This window comes from Choloepus didactylus, chromosome 2 (genome assembly GCF_015220235.1).
Source record: "Choloepus didactylus isolate mChoDid1 chromosome 2, mChoDid1.pri, whole genome shotgun sequence".
Lineage (NCBI taxonomy): Eukaryota > Metazoa > Chordata > Mammalia > Pilosa > Megalonychidae > Choloepus > Choloepus didactylus.
In genome coordinates this window covers 125,656,258-125,681,303 of record NC_051308.1, presented here as the reverse complement: position 1 = coordinate 125,681,303, position 25,046 = coordinate 125,656,258, and the positions used below count along the sequence as shown (strand labels likewise).

Sequence of the window (25,046 nt, the reverse complement as noted above, 5' to 3'; positions counted from 1 at the left end):
ACAGAAAACTACAAACTACACTAGGAAAAACGAAGATATGGCCCAAAGGAACAAACTTACCCTCAATCAAGATACAGTTGACACACTGTTTCTCTATAATGAAACAATCAATTAAAGATTTTCGAAGAAACATGCTAAATAAAATCAAAAACCAAATCTACGAGTTCAGGGAAGATATGGCAAGAGATGAAGGCTATAAAGAAAACATTGGGTGCACATAAGGTAGAAATCGAAAGTTTGAAAGAACTGGCAGAATCTATGGTAATGAAAGGCACAATACAACAGGTGAAAAACACAATGAAAACATACAAGAGCAGATCTCAAGAGGCAGAAGAAAACACTCAGGAACTGGAGAACAAGGCATCTGAAAGCCTACACACAAAAGAACAGATAGGATATGACTCCCGGGGAGGAATGTAGACCTGGCATCGTGGGACGGAGAACATCTTGACCAAAAGGGGGATGTGAAAGGAAATGAAATAAGCTTCAGTAGCAGAGAGATTCCAAAAGGAGCCGAGAGGTCACTCTGGTGGGCACTCTTATGCACAATTTAGACAACCCTTTTTAGGTTCTAAAGAATTGGGGTAGCTGGTGGTAGATACCTGAAACTATTAAACTACAACCCAGAACCCATGAATCTCGAAGACAATTGTATAAAAATGTAGCTTATGAGGGGTGACAATGGGATTGGGAAAGCCATAAGGACCACACTCCCCTTCGTCTAATTTATGGATGGATGAGTAGAAAAATAGGGGAAGGAAACAAACAAACAAACAGACAAAGGTACCCAGTGTTCTTTTTTACTTCAATTGCTCTTTTTTACTTTAATTATTATTCTTGTTATTTTTGTGTGTGTGCTAATGAAGGTGTCAGGGATTGATTTTGGTGATGAATGTACAACTACGTAATGGTACTGTGAACAATCGAATGTACGATTTGTTTTGTATGACTGCATGGTATGTGGATATATCTCAATAAAATGAAGATTAAAAAAAAACCAAACCAAAACAAAACAACAACAACAACAACAACAACAACAACAACAACAACAACAACAACAACAACAACAACAACAAAAAGAATAGATAGGGAAAAGAATGGAAAAACATGAGCAACATCTCAGGAAACTGAATGACAACATGAAGCGCATGAATATATGTGTCACGGGTATCCCAGAAGGATAAGAGAAGCAATAAAGGGGCAGAAGCAATAATAGAGGAAATAATCAACGAAAATTTCCCATCTCTTACAAAAGACATAAAATTACAGAGCCAAGAAGCGCAGCGTACCCCAAACAGAACAGATCTGAACAGACCTACGCCAAGGCACTTAATAATCAAATTATCAAACATCAAAGACAAAGAATCCTGAAAGCAGCAAGAGAAAAGCGATCCATCACATACAAAGGAAGCCTGATAAGACTATGTGCAGATTTCTCAGTAGAAACCATGGAGGCAAGAAGGAAGTGGGGTGATATATATACGGAAAGACAAAAACTGCCAACCAAGAACCCTATATCCAGCAAAACTATCCTTCAAATATGAGGGAGAGTTCAAAATATTCTCTGACAAACAGACAATGAGAGAGTTTGTGAACAAGATACCTGCTCTACAGGAAACAGTAAAGGAAAAACTACAGACAGATAGGAAAAGACAGGAGTGAGAGGTCTGGAACATAATTTTGGGTGACGGTAGCACAGCAACGTAAGTACACTGAACAAAGATGACTGTGAGTATGGTTGAAAGAGGAAGGCTAGGAGCATGTGGGACACCAGAAGGAAAGAGGAAAGATAAAGACTGGGATAACTCAGTAAAACCTAGATTGCTCAACAATTGTCATAAAATGCACAAATATGTTTTTACATGAGGGAGAACAAACAAATGTCAACCTTGCAAGGTGTTAAAAATGGGGTGGTTATTGGGGAAAAAAATACAATCAATGCAAACTGGAGACTATAGTTAATAGAAACTTTGTATTATGCTTCCTTTAATGTAACAAAAGCAATATACCAAAGCTAAATGCCTATAAGAGGGGACCATAAGGGAGGGCTATAGCATTCTTGGCATTGGTGATCTTGTCTGACTCTATTCTACTTTAGTTTAATTCTATTTTTCCTTTTGTTGCTTTTTAGCTATCATTTTTTTTCTTTCTTTTTCTTTTGTCTCTTTACCTTCTTTGACTCTTCCTCCTTCTTTGTGGAAATGGAGATGTCCTTTTATAGATACTGGTGATGGTGGTGAATGCATAAATATGTGGTTATACAGGAAACCATCACTTGTTTACTTAGGACAGAATGTATGGTGGGTGAACAAAATAGTCTTTAAAAAAAACAAAAAACAAAAAAAAAAAACAGGTTTATGAAGAAATCTTGAGGGCACTATATTGTGTGAAATAAGCCAGACACATAAGGACAAATATTGTGTGGTCTCACTGAAATGAACTAATTATAACATGTAAACTTATAGACATGAAATGTAAGTCACCAGGATATAGGATGGGGCTAAAGAATGGGGAATAGTTGCTTATTATAAGCAGAATATTTAACTAGTTTGAACTTAAGTGTTTGGAAACGGGCAGAGGTGACTGTAGCACGTTATTGTGAGAATAATTAACAGTGCTAAATGGTGTGCGAATGTGGTGGAAAGGGGAAGCTTAGACTCATGTATGTCACCAGAAGGACAGTTGAAGGTTAAAAGATGGGAATATATAGAACAGTGAATCTTGTGGTGGACAATGTCTGTGATTAACTGTACAAACATTAGAAATCTCTTTCATGAACTAGAACAAATGTATGCCACTATAACTAGAAGTTAATAATAGAGGGGTATATAGGAAAAAAATATACCTATTGCAAACTATGTACCACAGTTAGTAGTACCTTAACATTCTTTCATCAATAGTAGCAAATGTACTATACCAATACTATGAGTCAATAATGGAGGGGAGGTGGTTAGGAGCATGGGGGATTTGAGTTTTCTTTTCTTGTCTCTATTTCTTTTATGGAATAATGAAAATGTTCTAAAAATTGAAAAAAAATTAATTGTGGTGATGGATGCACAGCTGTATGATGGTACCATGGACAACTGATTGTGCACTTTGGATCTTTGGATGATTGTATGGTATGTAAACAATTTCAATAAAACTAAATTAAAAAAAAAACAGATTGCTGGGCCCCACTTCCAGAGTTTCTGATTCATTTGGTCTGAGGTGACACCCTAAATTTGAATTTCTAGCATGTTCTTAGGTATTGCTGCTGGTCCAGTGATCATATTCCAGCATTACCAGTTAATACCCAGCGCTGCTATTTTCTAACTGTGTGTTCTTGGACAAGTTGCTTAATCTATCTGAGCCTCAGCTTCTTCATCTGATCATCATAATAGTTCCTACACCTTGTGGAATTGTTATAAAGAAGAGTGAGACAACATACATACGCTGCCCAGGCACAAACAAAGGCCTCAATAAATGGAAGTTATCGTCAAAAAAAAAAAAAAAAAGAAAGAAAACACAAACAAAAACAGATAAAATGTTTAAATATATGCATTCATAAAGATAAAAAAAATGCAATGATCACCTTTGGAGGGGCTAGGAACCAATTCATTATTATGAAAATAAAGGGAGGAGGCGGGGCAAGATGGCAGACTGGTGAGCTGTAAGTTTTAGTTACTCCTCCAGGAAAGTAGGTAAAAAGCCAGGAACTGCGTGGACTGGACACCACAGAGAAATCTGTCTTTGGGCATACTTCATACAACACTCATGAAAATGTCGAACTGCTGAGATCAGCGAAATCTGTAAGTTTTTGCGGCCAGGGGACCCGCGCCCCTCCCTGCCAGGCTCAGTCCCGTGGGAGGAGGGGCTGCCAGCTCTGGGAAGGAGAAGGGAGAACTGCAGTGGTAGCCCTTCTCGGAAACTCATTCTACTGATTCAAACTCCAACCATAGATAGACTGAGACCAGACACCAGAGAATCTGAGAGCTGCCAGCCCAGCAGAGAGGAGACAGGCATAGAAAAAAAAAAAATAACACGAAAAACTCCAAAATAAAAGCAGAGGATTTTTGGAGTTCTGGTGAACACAGAAAGGGGAAGGGCGGAGCTCAGGCCTTGAGGCGCATATGCAAATCCCGAAGACAAGCTGATCTCTCTGCCCTGTGGACCTTTCCTTAATGGCCCTGGTTGCTTTGTCTATTAGCATTTCAATAACCCATTAGATCTCTGAGGAGGGCCCGTTTTTTTTTTAATCCTTTTTCCTTTTTCTAAAACAATTACTCTAAGAAGCCCAATGCAGAAAGCTTCAAAGACTTGCAATTTGGGCAGGTCAAGTCAAGAGCAGAACTAAGAGAGCTCTGAGACAAAAGGCAATAATCCAGTGGCTGAGAAAATTCACTAAACACCACAACTTCCCAAGAAAAGGGGGGTGTCCGCTCACAGCCACCATCCTGGTGGACAGGAAACACTCCTGCCCATCGCCAGCCCCATAGCCCAGAGCTGCCCCAGACAACCCAGTGTGACGGAAGTGCTTCAAATAACAGGCACACACCACAAAACTGGGCGTGGACATTAGCCTTCCCTGCAACCTCAGCTGATTGTCCCAGAGCTGGGAAGGTGGAGCAGTGTGAATTAACAAAGGCCCATTCAGCCATCATTTGAGCAGACTGGGAGTCTCCCTACACAGCCCAGCAGCCCAGAACTGCCCTGGGGGGACGGCACTCACCTGTGACATAGCACAGTCATCCCTCAACAGAGGACCCGGGGTGCACGGCCTGGAAGTGGGGCCCACTTGCAAGTCTCAGGAGCCATATGCTAATACGAAAGACTTGTGGGTCAGTGGCAGAGACAAACTGTGGCAGGACTGAACTGAAGGATTAGACTATTGCAGCAGCTTTAAAACTCTAGGATCATCAGGGAGATTTGATTGTTAGGGCCACCCCTCCTCCCCGACTGCCCAGAAACACGCCCCACATACAGGGCAGGCAACACCAACTACACACGCAAGCTTGGTACACCAATTGGGCCCCACAAGACTCACTCCCCCACTCACCAAAAAAAAGGCTAAGCAGGGGAGAACTGGCTTGTGGAGAACAGGTGGCTCGTGGACGCCACCTGCTGGTTAGTTAGAGAAAGTGTACTCCACGAAGCTGTAGATCTGATAAATTAGAGATAAGGACTTCAATTGGTCTACAAACCCTAAAAGAACCCTATCAAGTTCAGCAAATGCCACAAGGCCAAAAACAACAGAAAATTATAAAGCATATGAAAAAACCAGACGATATGGATAACCCAAGCCCAAGCACCCAAATCAAAAGACCAGAAGAGACACAGCACCTAGAGCAGCTACTCAAAGAACTAAAGATGAACAATGAGACCATAGTACGGGATATGAAGGAAATCAAGAAGACTCTAGAAGAGCATAAAGAAGACATTGCAAGACTAAATAAAAAAATGGATGATCTTATGGAAATTAAAGAAACTGTTGACCAAATTAAAAAGATTCTGGACACTCATAGTACAAGACTAGAGGAAATTGAACAACGAATCAGTGACCTGGAAGATGACAGAATGGAAAATGAAAGCATAAAAGAAAGAATGGGGAAAAAAATTGAAAAAATCGAAATGGACCTCAGGGATATGATAGATAATATGAAACGTCCAAATATAAGACTCATTGGTGTCCCAGAAGGGGAAGAAAAGGGTAAAGGTCTAGGAAGAGTATTCAAAGAAATTGTTGGGGAAAACTTCCCAAATCTTCTAAACAACATAAATACACAAATCATAAATGCTCAGCGAACTCCAAATAGAATAAATCCAAATAAACCCACTCCGAGACATATACTGATCACACTGTCAAACACAGAAGAGAAGGAGCAAGTTCTGAAAGCAGCAAGAGAAAAGCAATTCACCACATACAAAGGAAACAGCATAAGACTAAGTAGTGACTACTCAGCAGCCACCATGGAGGCAAGAAGGCAGTGGCACGATATATTTAAAATTCTGAGTGAGAAAAATTTCCAGCCAAGAATACTTTATCCAGCAAAGCTCTCCTTCAAATTTGAGGGAGAGCTTAAATTTTTCACAGACAAACAAATGCTGAGAGAATTTGCTAACAAGAGACCTGCCCTACTGGAGATACTAAAGGAGCCCTACAGACAGAGAAAGAAAGACAGGACAGAGAGACTTGGAGAAAGGTTCAGTACTAAAGAGATTAGGTATGGGTACAATAAAGGATATTAATAGAGAGAGGGAAAAATATGGCAAACATAAACCAAAGGATAAGATGGCCGATTCAAGAAATGCCTTCACGGTTTTAACGTTGAATGTAAATGGATTAAACTCCCCAATTAAAAGATATAGATTCACAGAATGGATCAAAAAAAATGAACCATTAATATGTTGCATACAAGAGACTCATCTTAGACACAGGGACACAAAGAAACTGAAAGTGAAAGGATGGAAAAAAATATTTCATGCAAGCCACAGCCAAAAGAAAGCAGATGTAGCAATATTAATCTCAGATAAAATAGACTTCAAATGCAGGGATGTTTTGAGAGACAAAGAAGGCCACTACATACTAATAAAAGGGGCAATTCAGCAAGAAGAAATAACAATCGTAAATGTCTATGCACCCAATCAAGGTGCCACAAAATACATGAGAGAAACACTGGAAAAACTAAAGGAAGCAATTGATGTTTCCACAATAATTGTGGGAGACTTCAACACATCACTCTCTCCTATAAATAGATCAACCAGACAGAAGACCAATAAGGAAATTGAAAACCTAAACAATCTGATAAATGAATTAGATTTAACAGACATATACAGGACATTACATCCCAAATCACCAGGATACACATACTTTTCTAGTGCTCATGGAACTTTCTCCAGAATAGATCATATGCTGGGACATAAAACAAGCCTCAATAAATTTAAAAAGACTGAAATCATTCAAAGCACATTCTCTGACCACAATGGAATACAATTAGAAGTCAATAACCATCAGAGACTTAGAAAATTCACAAATACCTGGAGGTTAAACAACACACTCCTAAACAATCAGTGGGTTAAAGAAGAAATAGCAAGAGAAATTGCTAAATATATAGAGACGAATGAAAATGAGAACACAACATACCAAAACCTATGGGATGCAGCAAAAGCAGTGCTAAGGGGGAAATTTATAGCACTAAACGCATATATTAAAAAGGAAGAAAGAGCCAAAATCAAAGAACTAATGGATCAACTGAAGAAGCTAGAAAATGAACAGCAAACCAATCCTAAACCAAGTAGAAGAAAAGAAATAACAAGGATTAAAGCAGAAATAAATGACATACAGAACAAAAAAACAATAGAGAGGATAAATATCACCAAAAGTTGGTTCTTTGAGAAGATCAACAAGATTGACAAGCCCCTAGCTAGACTGACAAAATCAAAAAGAGAGAAGACCCATATAAACAAAATAATGAATGAAAAAGGTGACATAACTGCAGATCCTGAAGAAATTAAAAAAATTATAAGAGGATACTATGAACAACTGTATGGCAACAAACTGGATAATGTAGAAGAAATGGACAATTTCCTGGAAACATATGAACAACCTAGACTGACCAGAGAAGAAATAGAAGACCTCAATCAACCCATCACAAGCAGAGATCCAATCAGTCATCAAAAATCTTCCCACAAATAAATGCCCAGGGCCAGATGGCTTCACAGGGGAATTCTACCAAACTTTCCAGAAAGAACTGACACCAATCTTACTCAAACTCTTTCAAAACATTGAAGAAAATGGAACACTACCTAACTCATTTTATGAAGCTAACATCAATCTAATACCAAAACAAGGCAAAGATGCTACAAAAAACGAAAACTACCGGCCAATCTCCCTAATGAATATAGATGCAAAAATCCTCAACAAAATACTTGCAAATCGAATCCAAAGACACATTAAAAAAATCATACACCATGACCAAGTGGGGTTCATTCCAGGCATGCAAGGATGGTTCAACATAAGAAAAACAATCAATGTATTACAACACATTAACAAGTCAAAAGGGAAAAATCAATTGATCATCTCAATAGATGCTGAAAAAGCATTTGACAAAATCCAACATCCCTTTTTGATAAAAACACTTCAAAAGGTAGGAATTGAAGGAAACTTCCTCAACATGATAAAGAGCATATATGAAAAACCCACAGCTAGCATAGTACTCAATGGTGAGAGACTGAAAGCCTTCCCTCTAAGATCAGGAACAAGACAAGGATGCCCGCTGTCACCACTGTTATTCAACATTGTGCTGGAAGTGCTAGCCAGGGCAATCCGGCAAGACAAAGAAATAAAAGGCATCCAAATTGGAAAAGAAGAAGTAAAACTGTCATTGTTTGCAGATGATATGATCTTATATCTAGAAAACCCTGAGAAATCAACGATATACCTACTAGAGCTAATAAACAAATTTAGCAAAGTAGCGGGATACAAGATTAATGCACATAAGTCAGTAATGTTTCTATATGCTAGAAATGAACAAACTGAAGAGACACTCAAGAAAAAGATACCATTTTCAATAGCAACTAAAAAAATCAAGTACCTAGGAATCAACTTAACCAAAGATGTAAAAGACCTATACAAAGAAAACTACATAACTCTACTAAAAGAAATAGAAGGGGACCTTAAAAGATGGAAAAATATTCCATGTTCATGGATAGGAAGGCTAAATGTCATTAAGATGTCAATTCTACCCAAACTCATCTACAGATTCAATGCAATCCCAATCAAAATTCCAACAACCTACTTTGCAGACTTGGAAAAGCTAGCTATCAAATTTATTTGGAAAGGGAAGATGCCTCGAATTGCTAAAGACACTCTAAAAAAGAAAAACGAAGTGGGAGGACTTACACTCCCTGACTTTGAAGCTTATTATAAAGCCACAGTTGCCAAAACAGCATGGTACTGGCACAAAGATAGACATATAGATCAATGGAATCGAATTGAGAATTCAGAGATAGACCCTCAGATCTATGGCCGACTGATCTTTGATAAGGCCCCCAAAGTCACTGAACTGAGCCATAATGGTCTTTTCAACAAATGGGGCTGGGAGAGTTGGATATCCATATCCAAAAGAATGAAAGAGGACCCCTACCTCACCCCCTACACAAAAATTAACTCAAAATGGACCAAAGATCTCAATATAAAAGAAAGTACCATAAAACTCCTAGAAGATAATGTAGGAAAACATCTTCAAGACCTTGTATTAGGCGGCCACTTCCTAGACTTTACACCCAAAGCACAAGCAACAAAAGAGAAAATAGATAAATGGGAACTCCTCAAGCTTAGAAGTTTCTGCACCTCAAAGGAATTTCTCAAAAAGGTAAAGAGGCAGCCAACTCAATGGGAAAAAATTTTTGGAAACCATGTATCTGACAAAAGACTGATATCTTGCATATACAAAGAAATCCTACAACTCAATGACAATAGTACAGACAGCCCAATTATAAAATGGGCAAAAGATATGAAAAGACAGTTCTCTGAAGAGGAAATACAAATGGCCAAGAAACACATGAAAAAATGTTCAGCTTCACTAGCTATTAGAGAGATGCAAATTAAGACCACAATGAGATACCATCTAACACCGGTTAGAATGGCTGCCATTAAACAAACAGGAAACTACAAATGCTGGAGGGGATGTGGAGAAATTGGAACTCTTATTCATTGTTGGTGGGACTGTATAATGGTTCAGCCACTCTGGAAGTCAGTCTGGCAGTTCCTTAGAAAACTAGATATAGAGTTACCCTTCGATCCAGCGATTGCACTTCTCGGTATATACCTGGAAGGTCAGAAAGCTGTGACACGAACAGATATCTGCACGCCAATGTTCATAGCAGCATTATTCACAATTGCCAAGAGATGGAAACAACCCAAATGTCCTTCAACAGATGAGTGGATAAATAAAATGTGGTATATACACACGATGGAATACTACGTGGCAGTAAGAAGGAACGATCTGGTGAAACATATGACAAGATGGATGAACCTTGAAGACATAATGCTGAGCGAAATAAGCCAGGCACAAAAAGAGAAATATTATATGCTACCACTAATGTGAACTTTGAAAAATGTAAAACAAATGGTTTATAATGTAGAATGTAGGGGAACTAGCAGTAGAGAGCAATTAAGGAAGGAGGAACAATAATCCAAGAAGAACAGATAAGCTAACGTTCTGGGGATGCCCAGAAATGACTATGGTCTGTTAATTTCTGATGGATATAGTAGGAACAAGTTCACAGAAATGTTGCTATATTATGTAACTTTCTTGGGGTAAAGTAGGAACATGTTGGAAGTTAAGCAGTTATCTTAGGTTAGTTGTCTTTTTCTTACTCCCTTGTTATGGTCTCTTTGAAATGTTCTGTTATTGTATGTTTGTTTTCTTTTTAACTTTTTTTTCATACAGTTGATTTAAAAAAGAAGGGAAAGTTAAAAAAAAAAAAAAAGAAAAGAAATACAAGGAAAAAAAAAAAAAGATGTAATGCCCCCTTGAGGAGCCTGTGGAGAATGCAGGGGTATTTGCCTACCCCACCTCCATGGTTGCTAACATGACCACAGACATAGGGGACTGGTGGTTTGATGGGTTGAGCCCTCTACCATAAGTTTTACCCTTGGGAAGACGGTTGCTGCAAAGGAGAGGCTAGGCCTCCCTATATCTGTGCGTAAGAGTCTCCTCCTGAATGCCTCTTTGTTGCTCAGATGTGGCCCTCTCTCTCTGGCTAAGCCAACTTGAAAGGTGAAATCACTGCCCTCCCCCTTGCGTGGGATCAGACACCCAGGGGAGTGAATCTCCCTGGCAACGTGGAATATGACTCCCGGGGAGGAATGTAGACCCGGCATCGTGGGACGGAGAACATCTTCTTGACCAAAAGGGGGATGTGAAAGGAAATGAAATAAGCTTCAGTGGCAGAGAGATTCCAAAACGAGCCGAGAGGTCACTCTGGTGGGCACTCTTACGCACACTTTAGACAACCCTTTTTAGGTTCTAAAGAATTGGGGTAGCTGGTGGTGGATACCTGAAACTATCAAACTACAACCCAGAACCCATGAATCTCGAAGACAGTTGTATAAAAATGTAGCTTATGAGGGGTGACAAGGGGATTGGGAAAGCCATAAGGACCACACTCCACTTTGTCTAGTTTATGGATGGATGAGTAGAAAAATAGGGGAAGGTAACAAACAGACAAAGGTACCCAGTGTTCTTTTTTACTTCAATTGCTCTTTTTCACTCTAATTATTATTCTTGTTATTTTTGTGTGTGTGCTAATGAAGGTGTCAGGGATTGATTTAGGTGATGAATGTACAACTATGTAATGGTACTGTAAACAATGGAAAGTACGATTTGTTTTGTATGACTGCGTGGTATGTGAATATATCTCAATAAAATGATGATTAAAAAAAAAAAAGAAAATAAAGGGAACATCAATAAATAGTTGATGACAAAGTTTCTCTTTAAAAAATTATTCTACATTAATAAAGGAACAATATGATAAATAAAATATGATCATTTTTCAACCACTATTAAAATAAAAGATCTAGCCAATGATAATCAATGGTTGCTATCACCAAAAAAAAAAAAAAAAAAAAAAAAGGTGTGTTGGGGAGAGACGGGGGACATGACATGTTCCCAGTGGGAGTATAAACCACCACCAATGAAGAATTCTTCCCCAAGATCAAACCTGAATTTGATTTAAGCAATAACAACAAAAAACATCTTGATCTAAATACCAGTGTAAAAAAAATACAGGAGACAGTATATTTAAGTAACAAGACAGGGAAATGGAAAACTCTAGGACAGAGAACTACTTTCTTCAACAAATATACTGTTGAAGGGGAAGACATTCTGATAAGCGTATCGGTCAATGGCATTGTATACAGCTTACACAAATTTGGATTAAAATGGAGAATTTTAACTGAATTTTACCAATATTTAAAAATTACTATCAATCTTTTAGGTGTGATAATGCTTCTGTAGCTAGATATTTTTTAATCCTTTTCTTTAAGTGATATATACTGAAAGTTACAAGAGAAATGATATGATTATCTGGAATTTGCTTCAAAATAATCCAGAGCAGAGGGGAATGAGTAGGAAACAAGACTGGCCATAACCTGATCATTGTTAAAGCTGGGTGATAAGCGTCTAGATGATCACCGTAAACTCTAGTTTTTTATATATTTGGAATTTTCCATAATAAAAAGAAAAAATAGTAGTTATTCATAACATAATACTCACCTTCCTCGACTGCCAGTACTAGAAGTACTAGGGGGTCTCACAGGTGTGTGGGAATTGGATAAACCTGAAAAATAACAAGTCAAAACAAATATCAATGCATATAATATTCAAATTTCTACCTATTAGTTACAGAATTCAAGATTATTATATCAACATCCAGCAATTCTTTGAAATCTGACTTCATCCCTAAGTCATGGATAGCATGCATAACCACTGGCAGACTTTAACCAGTTTCTCTCAGCTGAGTCTAGAAATCACCTTAGAATCTTCAGAGCAACTCTAGCCAATCAATGAAAACTGCCAACTCAAGAGAAAACTATCTGCCATCCCTCCCAAGTTACCTGACAAAATCTCCTACTTACATTCTTATTAATTATTCTTCCTTTTAGAAATCCTGCAATAATTCTATTAAATCTCAAAAATTATGTGGCTCAAATAATGCACAAATAACGTATCTCACCACAAAACCAACATTTAATTTCAAATTCCTCTAGAAATACCTAGGTGATCTGTTTCGGTGAGAAAGAAATAATATTTAATTTATATCAGAAAAACACATTCTATAATCTGTTCTGGACTGCCAGCTTACTTGAGGTTACCTTATTCATTCATAAAAGTCCCATTCGAAACAAGTGGCAACAGGATTAGTAAAACAACTGGGATTTTGGGAGGGGTCTGTATCTCATAGACAGTGATTAGACATATTTTAATAGTTTCTAGTAAATTTGAGTTCTTGCTTAAAGTAGCAATTTGAAAATTCACTTGTCTTTCCTCAACTTTTTTGTTTTTTAAACTACTTTTCTATAAGCATTATTTTACACAGTGTTTTAAAGTTGGGGCAAAACCAAAGAACTTTTCAGTTGACCATTGGTATTATAAAAATAAAACATGGGAAGTAATAAATTTATCTCCAAATCCAGCGAATAATATGAATACAGCATGATGGGGATGAGGGTGGGGAATTCTAAACAGTGTAGACTACAGATGTGTATTAATATTACTTAGAAGTTGCTGAAGATTGCAAAACAATATTTGAACAATATTTAGAAAGAACAATCAGAAAAAAAATATTATCTGACACTGAGAGCTTTTTTTTTAAGGTGTTAAAAACATCATCTTACCTGATGATCCTGGAGATAGGGCAGAGGGTCCTGGGGAAGGATTCATGGTGCTTGTAGGCTGTGGGGGTAGGTGACTGCCTGAGATATATCTACTTAGTAGATTATCTAAACTACTTGAACCAGCATCTTCCAACTGAAGAGAAAGGAAAAAAAGATAAATCTGCTTTGATTAAAACAGAAGAGAAGCTAACTTCATAAGTGCCACTGCTTATGCTCATACTTTACAAATAAACTAACGGATTATCCAATATTAATGTTGCTTCCTCAGGCTCCTAAGGACTCACTTAAGAATGAAGTTTATGTGAATAAAGTTGTAATTAACATTATTCAAAAAACAATTCTTGCTCCTCGGTACTCAATGATCCATTAAATCCCACGTGTTCTACCATGAAAATAGCTCTGACATACCCTGAGACATTTGCCTTTCTCCAACACTGCTAAAGGACCCTATTTATTAGTAGTTTTGTCTCCAGTGTCTCCCTCTGGTTCAACATCCATAGCCCTCACCTAAACAGAAATCTAATCCTGTTAGAACCCAGCTTTAAAGCTTTGAAAAATTCATATAGTCAACAGAAAGCCATTAACCTGACATTTAAGGACCCTTATCATCCGAACAAAAGAGGCAGGTAATAGGAGAGCTAAGCCCTTTTCTCATTTAGAGGCAATAGGATAAAACCAGAAGACATGGAGCTGTGACTTTGGAGTATCCCCAACAAAAAGACCAGTTTCCTAATCTTTAAAACATGTCTACATCATAGTGAAAAAAATATTTATGTGAAAAATTGCATACAGATACTATTTAATTAAGAAAATTAACTTAAATTTTGTACTAGTGTAACAGATAATCAAACTGTTCTTGCTTAAATAACTGCCAATCTTCCTGTTCACTGGTCTTCCTGTACTTATACACACACCCTTTACAATCTTCTCTCCCTCTAGAGCCAGGATTATCTTTTATGCAATTCTACTTCTGGTTCAAGGCAAAAAAATGAACACAAGCATTCACTTCTTCCTCTCTTCTCTCAAAAGCTATAAAACAGGAAAGGATGATATCAAAAAGAAATTTTGAAGAAAACTCTGCATATAAACCAAAGTAGAATTGGATTATCAAAGTAAAGTATCTCACAACATATCAAACACAAGAGGATCCTCCTAAAAAGTAAAACAGGCCAATTTCTCATCAGAGCACTTAAGAAAACCCCAAGGTGAGAGAAAATGAAGGGCTGAAGATGAGAGGAGGCCATGGGGCTAGCTGGAGGGACAAAGAAAGAATCTCAGTGCCCCATGGTCACGGCTGTTGGCCAAGGATTCACCTGTAAGCTTTAACAGAAGGGGAATACTTAGCTGTGACTGAAGTTAACTGGAGGTTTGTGAAGAGGGTAAGCTCCTAATGTGGGCCACAGATGGAAGAGGGGCTGCATCCTAATTAAAAACAAAGGACGTAGAGATTTAAGATGGTGGCACAGAGAGGTGTGGAAGCCAGTCAGTCCCCACGGAACAACTAATAAACAACCAGGAACAGCTAGTAAATAATCCGGAATAACTGTGGGGGGACAAACGTAACCATCCACTGATCATACACCAACCTGAACTGGGAGGAATGCCCGAGATCACAGCATAAAAACTGTGGATCCAAGCCAGGAAACCCCTCCCCCCACAGCCCAAGCCGCAAAGCCTTGTGGAGCCAGAGAGCAGCTCTCTCCAAGAGAGCGAATATAGCACAGCTGAGCTCCAACTGGGGTTTTAATTAACAAGTGTGGACTGCTCCGTACGAACCCCCAACAAGCAGACAGAGGCTTTGGGTGAAGACTGACCTTGGAGAGCTGGACTGGCCCTGAAAGGGGCTTTCTGTCCCTGTTTTGGCTCAAAGGAGAAAGGCTCAGCTATTTTCAGCTCCCAGCTCTCTGATCTAGACAAGGGTGGACGTAACACAGGCAGAGAGAGACTACTGAAATGCTAATGACCTCTCCCTAGGGGGTCTATCTTCCCTAAGAGGAAAGGGGTGGGGCCCAGCTCTACTACCCGCCCTTTATTCAGAACCAGACCCCAGAGCCTGGGGGAAAACAGCCACAAGCCACACCTCCTTACACCAGTCTAGAGTTACAGGCTTACAGGTGCCACCTGCTGGGCAGAAAAACACACGGACCTGAGGTTTCAGAGCATGTAACAATTTTCTAAGACACACCCTCAGGGAAACCAGATACTGAATAGTTCTTCCTTCTGGGTCTGGAGCCCATTTTGGTCTGGGAAAACCTGACTGGAGTAACCAAGGAAACCATGCCTGGACAACAAAAAACTACAACCTACACTAAGAGAAACAAAGTTATGGCCCAAAGGAACAAAGTTACACTTCAACTGAGATACAGGAACTTAAACAACTAATACTAAGTCAATTCAAAAAGTTTAGGGAGGATATGGCAAAAGAGATGGACCATATAATGAAAACACTGGGAGTACATAAGGTAGAAATCGAAAGTTCAAGAAACCAACAGGCAGAATCCATGGAAATGAAAGGCACAATACGAGAGATGAAAGACACAATGGAAACATACAACAGTAGATCTCAAGAGGCAGAAGAAAACGCTCAGGAACTGGAGAACAAGGCACCTGAAAGCCTATGAAGAAAAGAACAGATAGAGAAAAGAATGGAAAAATACAAGCCACATCTCCGGGAACTTAAGGACAAAACAAAAATCCAGAATGTACATGTCACTCGTGTCCCTGAAGGAGAAGAGAAGGGAAAAGGGGCAGAAGCAATAATAAAGGCAATAATCAATGAAAATTTCCCATCTCTTATGAAAGACATAAAATTATGGATCCAAGAAGTGCAGCACACCCCAAACAGAATAAATCTGAATAGGCCCACGCCAAGACACTTAATAATCAGGTTATCGAACATCAAAGAGAAAGAGAAAATCCTGAAAGCAACAAGAGAAAAGCGATCCATCACATACAAAAGAAGCTTGATAAGACTATATGCGGATCTCTCAATAGAAACCATGGAGGCAAGAAGGAAGTGGGGTGATATATTTAAGATACTGAAAGAGAAAAACCACCAACCAATAATCTTATATCCAGCAAAACTGTCCTTCAAATATGAGGGAGAGCTTAAAATATTCTCAGACAAACAGAAAATGACAGATTTTGTGAACAAGACACCTGCTCTATAGGAACACTAAAGGAAGCACTGCAGACAGAAAGGAAAAGACAGTAGTGAGAGGTTTGGAACACAATTTTGGGAGACAGTAGCACAGCAATGTAAGTACACTGAACAAAGATGACTGTGAGTATGGTTGAAAGAGGAAGGCTGTGACCATGTGGGACACCAGAACAAAAGATGAAGGATGAAGACTGGGACTGTGTAACTCAAGGAAACCTAGAGAGCTCAACAATTGTAATAAAAGGTACAAATATGTTTTTACATGAGGATAAACAAATGAATGTCAACATTGCAAGGTGTTAAAAATAGGGTGGGATTGGGGGGAAAATACAATCAATGCAAACTAGAGACTATAATTAATGGGAACATTGTATTATGCTTCCTTTAATATAACAAAGGCAATATACCAAAGCTAAAGGCATACAGCAGGGGGAGGGGGTGGATAGGGGAAGGATATGGGATTCCTGGCGTTGGTGGTGGTATCTAACATTTTATTCTACTTTAGGTTAATGCTATCTTTCATTTTGTTGCTTTCTAGCTGTCATGTTTTTTTGCTGTTGTTGTTTTATTTCTTTTATTTTTTTAATTTTGTCTCTCTGCCTTCTTTGACTCTTCCTCCTCTTTGGGGAAGAAATGGAGATGTTCTTATACAGATAGTGGCGATGGTGCTGAATACATAAATACATGACTGTACAGGGAACTAACGATTGTTTACTTAGGATGAAATGTATGGTATGTAAGCAAAACTGTCTTATAAGAAAGGGCTTGATGAAGAAACCTTGAGGGCACTATATCGAGTGAAATAAGACAGACACATAAAGGCAAATATTGCAGGGTCTCACTGATATGAATTAATTGTAACATGTAAACTCATAGACATGAAATATATGTTACCAGGATATAGAATCAGGCCAAAGAAGGGGGAGTGTTTGCTTATTATGAGCAGAATGTTCAACTAGGGTGAACTTAAACATTTGGAAATGGACAGGAGTGATGGTAGCATGTTGTGAGAATAACTAACAGTGCAGAAAGGTGTGTGAAGGAGGTGGGAAAGGGTAACCTCAGAGTCACATATGTCACCAGAAGGAAAGATGGAGGTTAAAAGATGGGAATGTAGAAAACAGTGAATCTTGTGACGGACAATGTCTGTGATTAGCTATACAAAGATTAGAAATCCCTCTCACGAACAAGAACAAATGTATGACACTGTAACTAGAAGTTAATAATAGAAAGGCATACAGGAAAAAAATATATACCTACTGCAGACTATATACTACAGTTAGTAGTATTTTAACATTCTTTCATCACCAATAACAAATGTTCTATACCAAAACTATGAATCAATAGTGGGGTGGTGGGGGTGGTGGTGGTGGTTAGTGGTATGCGAGGATTTGAGTCTCCTTTTTTTGTCTTTATTTCTCTTCTGGAGTAATGAAAATGTTCTAAAAATCGAAAAAAAAATTAATTGTGGTGATGGATGCACTGCTGTCTGGTGGTATCATAGGCAACTGATTGTACACTTTGGATCTTTGGATAGTTGTATGGTATATGAAAAATCTCAATAAAAAATATATATATATATATACAAAAAGGAAAAAAAACAAAGGGCAGGGAAAGTGGTTCAAAACAAACATGAAAATCCCATTGTTTACTTCTACCCCTCTTCCTCATTCCTTTCATACTCTCCTCCTGCAATTTATATTTCTGGCATACAGACACCACTAGGACTAGAAAAGCAGGCGTATTAGGAAGAAGTGAACAGGGAATATATAAAAGAGTTTCCCTGTCTCCACTACAGCCCTCAACAGGTAAATGCTAGCTGAAGCACTCACCTCAAGGTTTCATTAGACATGGGCAAGAGTCAACATAAGTAAAGTCAAAAGAATAACTGGTAAAAAAAATCAATCATTTAGTCATTAAGCCAATGTTTTCTGAGCATATTCCATGTGCCAAGCACTGTTCTTGGTAAGAGAACAATTAATCAACGTCTCTTAATACAGATGGCAAAGACTGCTGGTTGTTCCTCCACATCCATTCTCTATGTCTGAACACACGGCTATTCAGCTAGACATTTTTCTCAGCCTCTTTTTCACTGTGTGTGGCCTTGTGATTAAGGTCTTCCCAGTGGAATGTCAGCCAAAGTGATGTGCAGAATTTTCAAATCACCTGCTTAAAAGGAACTCCCTTGCCATGGACTTCCACATTACTTCAGTGAGCTGGAAGTCAGAGATAACAACCATTCAGATTAGAAGAATACCTTAGGAGAAGGTCTGCAAACTTTTTCTCTCAAGAGCCAGAGAGTAATTAGTTAAGGCTTTCTGAACGACATACAGTCTCACCCACATATTTTTCTTTAAAAATTTTTAAAATCCTTTTTAAAAAATGTAAACAAATTTCTTAGCTTGAAAGTCATACAAAAAGAGGCCGCAAACTTGAAAGGTGAAATCACTGCCCTCCCCCCTACGTGGGATCAGACACCCAGGGGAGTGAATCTCCCTGGCAACGTGGAATATGACTCCCGGGTAGGAATGTAGACCCGGCATCGTGGGACGGAGAACATCTTCTTGACCAAAAGGGGGATGTGAAAGGAAATGAAATAAGCTTCAGTGGCAGAGAGAATCCAAAAGGAGCCGAGAGGTCACTCTGGTGGGCACTCTTACGCACACTTTAGACAACCCTTCTTAGGTTCTAAAGAATTGGGGTAGCTGGTGGTGGATACCTGAAACTATCAAACTACAACCCAGAACCCATGAATCTCGAAGACAGTTGTATAAAAATGTAGCTTATGAGGGGTGACAAGGGGATTGGGAAAGCCATAAGGACCACACTCCACTTCGTCTAGTTTATGGATGGATGAGTAGAAAAATAGGGGAAGGAAACAAACAGACAAAGGTACCCAGTGTTCTTTTTTACTTCAATTGTTCTTTTTCACTCTAATTATTATTCTTGTTATTCTTCTGTGTGTGCTAATGAAGGTGTCAGGGATTGATTTGGGTGATGAATGTACAACTATGTAATGGTACTGTGAACAATCGAAAGTACGATTTGTTTTGTATGACTGCATGGTATATGAATATATCTCAATAAAATGAAGATTAAAAAAAAAAAAAAGACATAATGCTGAGCAAAATAAGCCAGGCACAAAAAGAGAGATATTGTATGTTACCACTAATGTGAATTCTGTGAAAAATGTACAATGTTTTATACTGTAGAATGTAGGGGACCTAGAGATACCAATTAGTGGAGGGGGAATGATAATCTAATAAGAACAGATAAACTATGGAGGGTAATCTCAATGTTATGGGAATGCTCAGGAATGATTATGGTTTGTAAACTTTCTTGGATATAGTAAGATCATGTTGGAAGCAATAGAGTTATTTTAGGTTTTTTTTTTCTCTTATTCCTTTGTTTTCTTAGGGGTTGTTAATTTTCTTGGGGTATGGTAGGAACATGTTGGAAGCAATGTAGTTATTTTAGATTATTTGTTTTTCTTACTCCTCTGTTTAGACATGGTTTATTAATTTTCGTGGGGTATGGTAGGAACATATTGGAAGCAAAGTAGTTATTTTAGGTTATTTGTTTTCCTTAATCCATTGCTTTGTTTGAAATGTGGGGGTTTTTTGGTTGTTGTTTGCCTGTTTGTTTTTAATTTTTTGATAAACAAAGTTAAAAAATTGAAAAAAAATCAGTAGAAATATGGGAGTAAAAACTAAATGACAAATAGGGTGGGATGGGGGATGGTTTGGGTATTCTCTTTTCACTTTTATTTTTTATTCTTATTCTGATTCTTTCTGATGTAAGGAAAATGTTCAGAAATAGATTGTGGTGATGAACGCATAACTATATGATCATACTGTGAACAGTTGATTGTATACCATGGATGACTGTATGGTTTGTGAATATATTTCAATAAAACTGAATTAAAAAAAAAAAAAAAAAAAAAAAAAAAAAGAGGCTGCAGGAAAGCCACCCTTAGCGGCCTTAGTTTTGCCGATAAGGGACGGCGAAGAAACAAATCTTAGTCCCTGAATGACTGCATGATAAGTGTTGTATAAATATTTTGTATGAATTAAAAGGAAAAAGACAATCCAACAGAAAAACGAGCAAAGGATCTCAGCAGATGACTCACATAAAAAGTAAAAATAATCAACAACAAAAATAACCAAACACACTAATAACAGACTTGTAAATGAAACAACAATATCCTAACAGAATGGTAAAGATGGAACAAAAGAACTTATGCATTTACCATTTTCCAGGTCAAATACAACTTCTGTATCTTGACCAACCAGACCATATCTCATACACACACACACACAAACACACACACACACACACCTACCTCTCAGTCCTTCGGGAAGTTTTTCCTGAATAAGAAGAGATTTGTCCCCTACATTTTATGTGTATGAGGGTTAATCTTGTGTGTCAACATGACTAGGCCACAGTACCCAGTTATTTGATCAAGCACTATTTTGCAGATGGGGTTGAGGATGAACCTCATCCAATCAGTTGACTGCCTTAAGGGCAGTTGAAATTGCAGCAATATTCCAGCCTACAAATTTCAGACTCAAGACTGCTATATCAACCCTGTCTCAGTTTCCAGCCTACCAGCCTACTCTACAAATTTCAATCTTAGTAGTGTCATAATCACATGAGCCAAATCCTTAGAGTAAATCTCTACCCAGAGTGGTTCTAGAGGAAGAGAATCCTAAGATTGTCTTCTGAGTTGGTTCTGGGGATTTAAGAATTAGTTCTCTTAACTGAGTAGCTTAAAGGCACTATTGATCCTATTTCCAGTGGTCAAGAAGATGAAGCTGGGGACACAGAACCCTTACATTTTGCTGAGACTTCTTTGCCAGTAGAAGCAGCCCTTCTATCCCTGTCTAAGGAGGTTAACCTTGCTTTGCCAAAGGAACCCATAAAGACCTCTCCTAAAAAATCTACATATTGCACACTAGGGACTATAATTAATAGGAATACCATACTAGTATTACACAAATACTAGAGACAAATAATTAAGGGCTGACAAGAGCTACAAGATGTTCTGAGTCATGAGAATTGTTTAAAATGGAGAGTGATGAGGATTGTACAACTAAGTGATGACAATGTGAGATATGGATGGATTATTGTGGACAGAACATATGCTATGTGAACTTACTTTATAAGTCAAGCCCTCAATATTGAGGCTTGCTCGGATGAAACTTATGGCTATAAAGATGAGGCTAAGCCCACCTGTAATTATGCCTGAGTCACCTCCAGAGAACGTCTTATGTTGCTCAAATGTGGACTTTCTCTCTCTAAGCCTGACTCCACGAATAAATTCATCCTTCCCTCCAATGTGGGACAGGACCCCCAAGATGAATGATCCTTCCAGTGACGTGCTACATGGATTCTGGGAATAAGCCTGACCCTGGCCTCAAGGGACTAAGAATGCCTTTTTGACCAAAAAGGGGAAAAGAAAGGCAACAAAATAAGGTTTTAGTGGCTAAGAGAATTCAAATAGAGTCAAGACGCTGTCCTGGAGGTTCTCCTATGCAAGCTTCACCTAGATATGCCAAATGACCACAGTATGATAAGCCCAAGTCAACAGTAGTCCCGGAAACCTTAAAGAATCCCTAGATCCCTATCTCAGACTCCATAAAAGTTTCACTCACTAAGTTTATTCATCAGAAACTTAAATCCTTCAGAGTGCTCCTATGCCAGCTAAGTCCCAAAACCCAGAGGCAATAGCCTCTTCAAGAACATCAACTAGACGTGTCCCCTTTGCTCATAAAGTTGACCCCCCTTTCAGCATGGACAGGTTGGGACAGTTGCTACCTGGACATCCATGATGATCGGGAAAGTGATTGAACTAGAGGAAGGGGTAGCAACAGACAAGACAGAATTTAACAGAGGATTATGAATGCTGATTCTTTAATCTTTCTTTTTCTTAGTTGCTATGGTATTGGAATAGTTAGAAGAACAGAATTGAAATGGTGAAACTGTAACCCACAGTATCCTTTGAACTTTGCTCTATAGCTACTTGTTGAATTGTAATTTGAAAGCTATATCTTTTTGTATATATGTTATATTTCACAATAAGGAAATACTGAAACTATGGTACTATAACTCATAATAACTTTGGAAATTTCCTATGTATCTTCTTGTTAAATCATACTTTGAAAGACATTACCTTTCTGTATATATGTTATATTTCATAATAAGGAAATAACTGAAACTGTGGGATTGTGACTTATGATAGTCTTTGAAATTTGTTCTCTAACTACTTGTTAAATTGCACTTTTAAAGTTATCACTTTTATGTATATGTTATTATATTCTATAATAAAAAAGACTGAAAAAAAAAAAATCTCCCCTAGAGGAGTGTCTTGCAAGACACTGTTGATTCTCCTCAGTACCTCCCCCAAACCACAGCTCTATTCTTCTAAACTTAAACTAGACTAAACCCAGAACCCCATGCATTAAGGGTAGGTCAGGTCCCCTTGAGGAAGGACCCTGCTATACTGCCAAAAATTTACTATCAATCTTTCTTTCAGCCTTCTCCAAAGGGACCTACAGGCTTTTACAAGGCTGACTGTACACTGGGGGAAAGGAAATAACCAAACTTTTGGGGGACTACTGGACACTGGCACTGAACTAACAGTAATTCCTGGAGATCCAAAACATCTACCATTCAAAGTAGGGACTTATGGAGGTCAAGTGATTAATGGAGGTTTAGCATGGGTCCATCTCACAGTGGGTCAGAGGGCTCCTGAGGCTATCTTGTGGTTATTTTCTCAGTTCCAGAATGCATAATTGGAACAGACATATTCAGAACTGACAGAATCCCTATATTGTTTCCATGACCTGTAGAGTGAGGGCTATCATATTAGGAAAGGCAAGTGGAAGCCAACTGCCCATACCTAGGAAAACAGTAAACCAAAAGCAATATCATATTCCTAGAAGGACTCACTGATTAGTGCCACCATCAAGGACTTGAAGGATACACAGGTGTTGAATCCCACTACATCCTCATTCAATGCACCTATATGTCCTATGCAGAAAACATGTATCTTGGAAAATGATAGTGGAATATTATAAAATTAACTAGGTGGTAAGTTCAATTGTAGCCGTTGTTCCAGATGCAGTTTCATTGCTCAAGCAAATTAACACATGCCCTGCTACCTGGTATGCAGCTATTGGGCTGGCAAATGCTTTTTGCTTGATACCTGTTAGTAAAGATCATCAGAAGCAAATTGCTTTCAGCTGGCAAGGCCAAAAATACATCTTACACTGTCTTACCTCAGAGGTATATTAATTCTCCAGCCCTACGTCATAATTTAGTCAATTGCCTTTCCCTTCCAAAGGACATCACAATGGTCCATTACATTAATGACACTATGCTGACTGGACCTAACAAACAACAAGTAGCAACTACTCTAGACTTGCAGTAAGACATTTGCATGTCAGAGTGGAAATAAATCTGACAAAAATTCAGGGGCTTTCTATCTCAGTGAAATTGCTAGGAATCCAGTGATGTAGGAATGTCAAGATACCCCTTCTAAGGTGAAGGATAAATTGTTTTATCTGGTCCCTTCTACAACCAAAAGAGAAATACAACAGTCAGTGGGCCTCTTTGGATCTTGGAGGCAATACATTCAGGTGTGCTACTCAGAGAAGGCTATGTAACAGGTCCAGGCTGCTGTGCAAGCAGCTCTGCTGCTTGGTCCATATGATCCAGCAGATCCAATGATGCTTGAACTGTCAGTGGCAGACAGAGATGCTGTCTGGAACCTTAGGTAGGCCCCCAAAGGTGTATCACAGCAAAGACCATTAGGATTTTGGAGAAGAGCCCTGCCCTTCTCTGCATATAGCTACACTCCTTTTGCAAAACCGGTTTTTGCTTGCTACTGGGCCTTAGTGGATACTGAATGTTTAACCATGGGCCATCAACTTACCCTGTGACCTAAGCTGCCCATCATTAATTAGGTATTATCTGACCTACCAAGCCATAAAGTTGTGCATGAACAGCACTCCATCATCAAACAGACGTGATATATCTGAGATTAAGCTACACCAGGTCCTATAGGCACAAGTAAGTTACATGAGGAAGTGCACCAAATGCCGCTCCCTACATATATATCCAATCTATTGCTTCTGTTTTTCTAAAGAACACTGACCCATACAATGTGTGTAGTCCTACTTAACAATCTTAACTATCTTGTCTATTCAGCAGCTTGGATTAATGCTAAAATGCTACGTGTTCTCCATGTCAATTCTTAATCTAGGCTTATTAAGGAAAAGAGCAGTTAAAAATAATCCACTAATGTGCATAACCTAAGTAATTTGGCTTTAAAACTATATAATTTACACTTTACCAAGATTTCTCTTGCAAATTATGCTTTTCTTTGGGTAACATTACTCTCAGAACAATCAACTTTACAGTATTACAGGTAGCTGATTACAATAAGGCATATATTCCAGGATTAAACAGTTTTTAGAAATAATCCATAACCTTTATATTGACATG

At 38.4% G+C, this 25,046-nt stretch overlaps 1 protein-coding gene across 5 annotated transcripts in view; it reads right to left on the bottom strand.

The window, feature by feature from the left end:
* The window catches only part of LOC119526838 (E3 ubiquitin-protein ligase TRIM33), a 142,580-nt gene that overhangs the window by 13,193 nt on the left and 104,341 nt on the right, over positions 1–25,046 (bottom strand). For all 5 annotated transcript variants that reach the window (XM_037826307.1, XM_037826309.1, XM_037826308.1 and 2 more), the window contains exons 12-13: positions 13,379–13,511; positions 12,258–12,321 (exon numbers count right to left, since the gene is read on the bottom strand). In XM_037826307.1, coding sequence (XP_037682235.1) covers positions 12,258–12,321; positions 13,379–13,511 — 197 coding nt within the window. The remainder of the gene's footprint in view (positions 1–12,257; positions 12,322–13,378; positions 13,512–25,046) is intronic.